At 44.0% G+C, this 9,086-nt stretch overlaps 1 protein-coding gene across 1 annotated transcript; it reads left to right on the top strand.

The window, feature by feature from the left end:
- The first annotated feature begins 1,703 nt into the window (after positions 1-1,703).
- On the top strand, positions 1,704-8,187 carry ZNF697 (zinc finger protein 697). Its single transcript, XM_044449786.1, has 2 exons — positions 1,704-3,217; positions 5,562-8,187. Exons 1-2 carry the CDS (start codon positions 3,142-3,144, stop codon positions 6,401-6,403), a joined length of 918 nt encoding a protein of 305 aa, XP_044305721.1. The 5' UTR covers positions 1,704-3,141; the 3' UTR covers positions 6,404-8,187.
- Positions 8,188-9,086: the final 899 nt, after the last annotated feature.

The raw sequence follows: 9,086 nt of genomic DNA, 5'->3' as shown, positions 1-9,086 counted from the left end.
CATTGCCCACAGGATTATTCCTTGAGCTTTCCCTCTTGCAGGCACCTACAATTCCTACAAGGACTATAAAACTTTCAACCATCGACCTGATCGGTAGTTCCAATGTGGAGCCTCTCTATCATCCTACATGCTCTCACGAAGCCTCCATTTGAACCATTAGCTACAATGGATCTCCACCTTCTCCCTTGGAAAACAGCTTTTTTCAGTAGCGATTACTTCGGCCAGAAGAGCCAGTGAACTGAGTACCCTTTGTGTCGACCCTCCATACCTAAACTTCCACAAGGAGAAAGTGGTTCTACACACTGATCCAACCTTCCGGCCCAAGGTTGCGATGCCTTTTCACCTTAACCAGGACATTTTGCTACTGGCCTATTTCCCTACTCCATTGACACCAGTCGAGCACTCCCTACATCACCCGGACATCCAGCAGTGTTTAGCCTTCTATCGCTCCTGAACTGAGTCATTCAGGAAAACCAAATGACTTTTCATCAAATACTTGGAACACGACAAGGGAGCACCTGATAATACTCAAAGACTTTTGAAATGGATCTTTGAGATGATTGAACTGGCTTACCTCCTGTCAAAACTGGACTTACCTATTACTCCAAAAGGACACTCCACAAGAGCTGTTGCTACTTCTTCTGCCCTCTGTGCAGGCATTCCCTTGCAAGATATCTGCAAAGCGGCCACATGGTCTACTCTGTGCACTTTCACGAAGTACTACTGCTTGGATCTCAAGGCCAGGCAGGACTGCTCCTTCGGCAACACCGTCCTCTCCACCTCTCCACAGTTCTCCAGTGACGACACTGCCCCACCTCCGGGTGTGATAAGCTTGTTAATCACCCGTATATGTGTGATGCACGGAGACCACAATGAAGAAAGGCAGGTTGCTTACCTGTAACTGTCGTTCTTCGAGTGGCCATTTGTGCATTCACACTACCTGCCCACCGGACCCACTCTGTGTCGGTGACGGTATACTATACCTCTAGTTATACTATATATTTATATATATATGCATGCATTTTGTTTCTATTTCTTTTCTCCCTTATGTGCTGGATTCGATACTGGTCAGCTCCACCTGGGGGTGAATGGATGGTCTTCAGCTGACCGGGGAAAGGGCAGGCACTCCGACCATTTATACTATGGGGGGGGGGGGTGAGGTTCCCTCTAAAAACCATTAATGCTAGTAAATCTTCCTAGCAACAGGCACCGCACAGGCACAGCACCCATAATGTGTGAATGCACGCATGACCACTCGAGGAAAGACAGTTACATGTAAGCAACCTGCCTTTTTCATACATAATGTGAATGGTTACTGTGCTGTGCCTTTCCTACCTCGTATCCCGTAGTCACACATTTGCAGAGTAGCTACTCATAAGTACTTACCACGTGTCTCCATCTTCCTTCCAAATGGTGGCACATTTCCCATCATCTCCCATGGCTGGGAACCAATCCCAGTGCACACACTTTCCCAAGTACCCGAATACTGATATCTTTAATGTAAATAGATCCAAGACCTCAGCAGCTCACTAGCTGCTTATAATATAACTTATCACAGTATAGATTTTCATGGACTTAAGTCCACTTCTTTAGATCCATTAAGTTTTATCCTAACCAGCAGATTATTTGTTGGGAGGATAGTGGTGGTTTATGAAGAGTGAGTTTAGAAGGAAATGAAATGCAGAAAGTACAGACATTGACAGTTACACTGAAGTTTAATAATTCACAGAGCAGTATTGGAGATAACACTCGTAGATTTTGCTGTAACAAATGAACACAGCAGCTTCTCTGGAAATGGTATTGTTATATGTAACTATACATACATACATACATACATATGTATGTGCATGGTGAATTTCACTCCCCAAAATAAATCACTGTGGTCGTAATAGTTTGAAGCATAGAGCACAAAAGATTTCAGAGTTGTTACCATAAGCTTAAATGATAGATACTAACTTAAATTATGAAAAATAAATGGAAATGGAATTAATAGAAGGAAGCTTTTAAGAAAAACAAGATATAAAAAGTTGAAATACTAAACCTTTGTCAATAAACAGGCATTTTTTAATGTAATTCGGTCCTGCAAATGAGAATCTTGACCTTCTATCAAACCATGCTTTGCATTTAGCCATTATTAGAGCCTAAGTTATGGTTTGAATGTACAACTGCAGAGAAAAACCATGATTTGGAGCTGCTTATTTGCTGCAGGCGCCTCTACAGATTGAGCAAGCCCTAATTGTGTCTTTCCAACTCATACTTGATACCAACCCATTGTTTATCTTCCTCAAGGATCCTTTGGTGTTGGCATCTGAACAGAGTTATTGTAAAACCAGTTATATTAAGCATTCTTCTAGTGTAATTTGACTGGCCTTTTCATGTCACTTGTACCACTTTAAAAGAAAAACACTAGTTCTGATGTGCGAAAAGAACAGTTCTGGGGAGGCTTGTGTAATTTACTCCCAGTATTTTGTTGCCATGGAATTTAGGAAATAAGATTGTGCATTGTTTATAAAGATTTTTCATATATCACCTGTTTTATTTGAAATAGGCTTCATGGCAAAAAGGAAGATGCTAGGAAGTGGCATACACAGGAGGCGGTCTTCTATCCTGTGAACATGGCAGTGTATTCTGCCATTAGTACAACAGGAAGCTGGCCATTCTTAAAGCAACTAGAAACGAATGGAATTACTAGTTTCCAGAACAAGGGTCATCAGCAGAGATTATTTCTGCTGGAAGATAATTCCTGCCACCCAGTGAAGGCACTGTATAATAATTGCTCTTTTTACTCTGGTTTCCATTTCCCTCTTTTCTTCTGATGACTCCCATCTAGATTATAGGCCACTTACCGGGAGCATCCTGTCTTCTTAATCCTTTATAAAACTCCATATGGTTTCTTAATTTCAAAATGTACTATATACTGGAATAGTACACAGCAATGGCAGAGGAAGAGTATGACCAGAAGGCAATGAAAAAGGTGGATGCTGATTTGCTATACGAGTATAATTGCAGAAAATAGTCTTTTGGTATGTTGAGATACTGGTGGTGTTTGTGTGAATGGGTTATTCCACTGATTATTGCACTTGGAAGAAAGTTTACATACTTGAATATCTATCTATCTTGTGCTGAGCAGGATTCCTGTGGATGGAAGTAGAAGAGGAATTGTGTGCATCTGTTCTTCTGGACTCTACAGAAAGAGAAGTCTCCTCTGACTTCATAGGTAAAATTAATCTTAAATTTAAACCCTAAGTTTAAAACAGAATAAAACCTAAGTAATAACTAAGATAAAAATCAATAGCCATGCAAAGATCTAAAAACATGTTCAGCACAATTTTTATACTTAGGAGGCAAAAAGAGTGGGCAAAGAAAAAGGACTTTGCCAGGCATTGAAAAGTCAACAGTATAGGTGCAAAGGCAGCCTGTGGGGATGTCATTCCACAAACAGGTTGCCACAACTGAAGAGACCCTTCACTTTCCTTGACGGGGGTCCCTGGAGAAGGATTGCTGGCATTGATCTTACAGTCTGGGCAGTTGACATGGGAAGAGATGATCCTTCAGGTAACTTGGCCTCAAACTGTTTAGAGATATGAAGGTCAATTCTGGCACTTTGAATTGGGCCCAGGAATGGACTGGCAGCCACTGCACACAAGAGAGTACTGGCATAATGCGTTCATGTTGCCCAGTCTGTGTTAATAGTTGTAGCAAGAAGAGTTGAAATAAATAGTTACTGCCTTATTTTAGATCAGGTAAAGTTCCTGGATCATTTTCAAAGGCAGCCCCAAAATAACACATTGCAGTAATCCAGATGTGAGGTTCCCAGAGCATATCGTAGCTAGTATATCGCTGTCCTGAGAAGGACATAATTGGTTTATCAGACCACATTGTGAGCTGCCTATAGGTGTTGCGGTGCAGTGAGCAGCATACAAATGTTTCAAACAATAAATGTTGTGGTGCAGTGAGCAGCATACGAATGCTTCAAACAAATAATAAATAAATGTTGTGGTACAGTGAGCAGCATATGAATGTTTCAAACAAACGGTGCTCCGTGCCACAGAGGCAGCTTATTCTTCTAGTAACAATACAGGATGCAAGAGCACCTGAGAATATGAACCTGCAACAGTTCTCTGAACAGGCTGCACATCACTTACCTGGGCAGATGAACCACCCGTTAATAGTACCTCCATCTTGTCTAGGTCAAGTCTCAGTTCATTGGCTCTCATTTAGCCCATCCCTGACTCTGAATGCCCACTGCCTCCTCTAGGCTTGATGAAAAGGAGAGAGAGCTCTGGTTTTCATTCGCTTATATGTGACACCCAGCCCACAACTCTGGAAAACCTCCTCCAGTGGTTTCATTTAGATATTAAGCAGCCTGGGGGATAAAATGATAAATGGCATAACTGCAGAGGAGCAGAGCAATAATCCTCCGGCACCACCTTCTGGAGTAGGACTGGAACTGCTCCAGGGCTGTACTTCCAACTCTGAACTTGGGCAACCTTTCCAGAGCAACACCATGAATGCTGGGATGAAAAACCACTAAGAGGCCCAAGAATATCACTAGGGTCTTCCTCCTCTTGTCCCTCTAATGTCCAAGTTCATGTGATAGGGCAATCAGACCTAATCCTGATCAAAACGAATCTAAATAATTTATCCAAGAGTTTCTGGAGTTGGTTGGCAACCTCCCACTGAAACAGCTTGCTTAGGAAGGGGATATTAGCAACTACCCTTACAGTTATTAACATACTCTGGGTTCAAATTAGGCTTTTTTCAGGAGTGGCCTAATTACTGCCCCCATTAAAGTGGCCAACGAATCGAAAACTTCCTGAACTCAGCTGGCCACCCCTTTCCTATTAAATGCCATAAGCCACTAGGGAGAAGGATCAAGCACACAGGCAGCTGACTGGACCCAGCCAAGCACCGTCTGCATCCTCAGCCTTGCACAACTGAAACATATCCAACAAGATCGAGCCAGATCTTGCTCTGAGCTCCTTGACGGATGGAAACGTATTTGCGGTGATGTCCAAGTTATGACAAATGTGAATGACTTTAAAGCGTTGTGCAGACGTGCCACAGCGTGCTACCAAGGGTTCTACCCAACTCTTTCCCTCGGGCCCAGATAGCAAAATCACTCAGAGAAGCTCTGCTGAGTGGCACTGAGAAGACACAATACTGGTGGGCAAGAACTCCCTCCTTGCCACCCTCAGCGCCACCCAGTAGGCTCAGAAATGAGTTCCAACCTGTGTTTGGTTGGGCTCTGTATGAGTCTTCCTTCACGTCCCTCCCTTTTGAGTAAATAGGTATCTCTGTCCAGTTCACAGTTGCTGGGCCAGTTTGTTGATTTTTTAAGGTGATCCCTGGAGTAAAATTCAAAATATAGGCCAAGTTGGCACTGTTCCTGTAATCCTTTGCATCACTGTTTTTTTAGACTGATTGTATCATTGTAGTAAAGATGTATGTCTCCCAAGTCAGTCTAGTGGCATTAAGCAGTAGATCCTACCCTTCAGGTGCACTTAGTGGGATTCTTATGATTCATCCAAACCCACAAACCTGACATTTCTCTCTTCTAGGAAACTATGAGATCCCAAGTGAATATGATGAGCTTTCTCAAGGTGATGAGCCAGAGAATGTGCAACAGGATGAAATTTTGCTCCAAAATGAACAGAATCCCTCTCAGAGTCCCAGTGAGGCAGGAGCCTTTGAGGATCAGGAATGGAGGGATGGTTGCCAAGACCAGCCACAACAGGACTCTGTTGATCCAGGAGACAACCTGGGGCTCCTTCAAGACATCATCTCACCACCTGGGATTCCTTTGAGAATAGAAGCTTTCAGTTACACCGCATGTGGGGAAACAATCCAAAAGAATGCAAGTCTTGATGTCCAATCTGAGGTCTCTCCAGTGGGAGAGAAGCCTCATAAATGTACTGAATGTAGCAAAAGCTTTAGCTGGCGGTCAGATCTTATTAAACATCAAAGAATTCACACAGGAGAAAAACCGTACATGTGCAGTGAATGTGGGGAAAACTTCACTGTGAGCTCCCACCTTTTCACTCATAAGAGGATCCATACAGGAGACAGACCATTCCTTTGCACTGAGTGTGGGAAATGCTTCAGTCGGAACTCACATCTTGTTAACCACCAGAGAACCCACACGGGAGAGAAGCCCTTTGAATGCAGTGAGTGTGGGAAATGTTTCGGGGATTTTTCAACACTGACTCAGCACCAGAGAACCCACACAGGTGAAAAGCCCTATAAATGTGTTGAGTGTGGGAAAGGCTTCATACAGAGTTCACATCTCATAAGACATCGGAAAACTCATATGGGAGAGAAACCCTATACGTGTGCCGAGTGTGGCAAAGGCTTCCGATACAAAACCCATTTTGTACAGCATCACAGACTTCACATAGGATAGAAGAGGAGGAGGAAGTTTGCTCCCAGGTTCCTAAGAGCTTGTGAAAGATACTTAAATGGGCAATGAAGAAGAAAAGTGGAGTGTCCTTCACTGTAGTGAACAGAGCTCAGCACTGATGTTGGTAGCTCCATGCTTTATGTAGCAAACCTGTGTAATGGATGTAGTACAGTATTTGCCAAAGCAAATGTTTAAAACAGGGTGGGCAACCTGAGTCCTTCCAGGTGTTCTGGCCTGCAACTCATACCAGCCTTCACTAGTGTAACCAATGCTGGATGATGGGAACTGAGGGACAAGAAGACTGAAGGGCCACAAACTTCCCACTCGTTTTATAGACTTATGCTCATACTTCTCAGATGCATGCACATGGGTGCTTAAACACATGTACACACATGGGCATTTTGTCCCCTTTATTTGCATGTGGCTCCCTGGGAAATCAGAAGGAAGGCAAGCAGTAGTTTGCAGTGCGTAACATCTGGGTGAAGCCATGAACGCAGTTTGTGGACTGATAACTTGGGCTGGGGAAGGAGCGGGTAGACAAAGAGTGAGAACTTGGAACTTGGTTGCTAGAATACATTGACTGAAGTACAGTAGCAGAAACATATTTAATATTGTGCCTTTTCTTCAGACAATAGAAACTCTTGTTTGTCAAATTGATGGTTGATCTCAAATACCGTTTTTGGAAATGCCTCCTATTTGCATCTGCATGTGGAAAATTCCCCTCATTCTTTTATACAACATTTTCCATGATCAGTCTGGGGTTGAAAAAACGCATCATATAGATGCTATTGCAGGAGCTTAGCCAACTGGCCAGAGAGATAGGTTGAAATATAGCCATTTTTTGGAGACAATAATTTATTAACTACCCTTTCTCTGGAAGTAAAAAATTCCTCTGTTGTCCCATTTCTTATTTCTGACTGGTTTCTTGGTTGATGTTCCATATGGGCATTTGGAAACTTTTTAGAGGCAATCAGCAGATGATGAAAATCTGGCTGCATCCTGCGTATCCTAGTGAAGAAGGGTAGTAGCTCCAGTACCTTACATTGCTTAAAATCCAGTTTAGAGAATCAGGATAATCATTTTTAGGATAGAACCACTGGTGATCCCAACACACAGGAACAGGGTATACTGGAAAGAAAGCAAGGTTAACCACTGATCGTTGTGATACTCCTTAGGCACAGGTTTTCTTGCTTGGTTTGTTTAGTTTTTGAACATGGGAGCATTCAAGCTTGTTGGACACCCATCACCCCCGCCTGCATCATGAGGCATCACATTCTATGAAGTTCATTACCACTTGATTGTACTGGTTTTAAAAAATGTCTCTCAAACTTACTTAAACATGCACAATTGCTCCATAACTATGGATGTCTGGGTGAATTATTCCATAATTCATCCTGGTGGAACCAGAAAGACGCAAAAATATGCATGTTATTGCATGCAAATAATTGGAGCCAAATAATTCAGAGGTCAGCAGAAGCAGTCTGAGGCCTCAGAGGGGAATTGCTGGATGCACATGGCTGAGTTTAAATTCGAGGGCTCTGTTTGGGTTAGTAGGCTCCACTAGGACTTGGAGCAAGTGTTGGGGGCAGCATTCCCAAGCAGCTGCTGGGAGCTGAGGTGCCCTGTTCACAAAGTGGCTGCCAAGGCAAGTGTGGCTAGTCACTGGGGACCCACTTGCAGGGGTGTGGGCCGAGTCCTGAAACGCAAAGCCACTCATTCAGGACCTGCCCCCAAGCCCCCTCAGTACAAAGAACCATTGATCCCAACCAGGCATTTCTCGCAGCATCACTCCCAAACACAGTTTCCTCCTCTCTTTGTTACATGCACACAACACTTGCCCAAGTGACCCCCTCCCCACTTTGGCCCCCTCCACTCAGTCATTCCACACGATTTCCCCTCTCATTGCATTCGTCAGCCCAGCTGTCCTCACTTCCTCCAACTCCCCCCCATTTCAGTCCCCCCCCCCCCCCATTGGGTCACGTCTAGCCCAGCCCCAGTGACCTGCTCCCTCTCCATCTGATGAAGCCCAGGTCGCACCCCCAGCACTCTCCCAATTGTTCACTGCTGTTTCCAGGATTCCTCCAACCCTAACAGACAACGACAACCACATATCTCCCCAATTCCCCTTCCAGGAGATCTCCAGAATTAAGTACTCCACAGCTGCACTGCTGCTTGCAGACACGCCGCTGTCTTCTCCCAATATGAGGTGGACACTAGAGGAAAATCGTAGCTTAACTATTATTAATGCCACAGGTTAGTATTAACAACTATCAAACGTTGAAAGCCAAACCCTTCTGCATTAAATAGGCTTTCTGTCGGCCCCAGATTTCTACCTGTCCTGTAGCCACCAGGGTGGGCTCAAAGAAACAGCTCCCCTCTCCTTGTTTCTTGATCAGGCATCCTTCCCTTCTAACAGCCGTGTTGGGTGGGCCATATTTCTGAAAGGTCACTGTGCAGACACACGTCCATTGCCTCCCATGTGTCATCAGGTTATCTCACAGTTAACAAAAATGGAAGATCTAGTCACTCCTGAGGTTGCTGCATGGAAAACAGCGGAGAGGCTTCCAAAAATGAAGTGGGGTTGTGCTACTAGGCAAGAGAAAGCAGATAAATGATGGGATCACAAGCTGATGTGGCAATCTTCTACTCACATTAATAGGAGTTCAGCAAGAGCAATGCAGAGCAG

The sequence above is a fragment of the Varanus komodoensis genome, unplaced genomic scaffold, assembly GCF_004798865.1.
Source record: "Varanus komodoensis strain SLA01 unplaced genomic scaffold, ASM479886v1 scaffold60, whole genome shotgun sequence".
In the NCBI taxonomy this organism is placed as follows: domain Eukaryota; kingdom Metazoa; phylum Chordata; class Lepidosauria; order Squamata; family Varanidae; genus Varanus; species Varanus komodoensis.
This window is presented reverse-complemented; position numbering and strand designations above follow the sequence as displayed.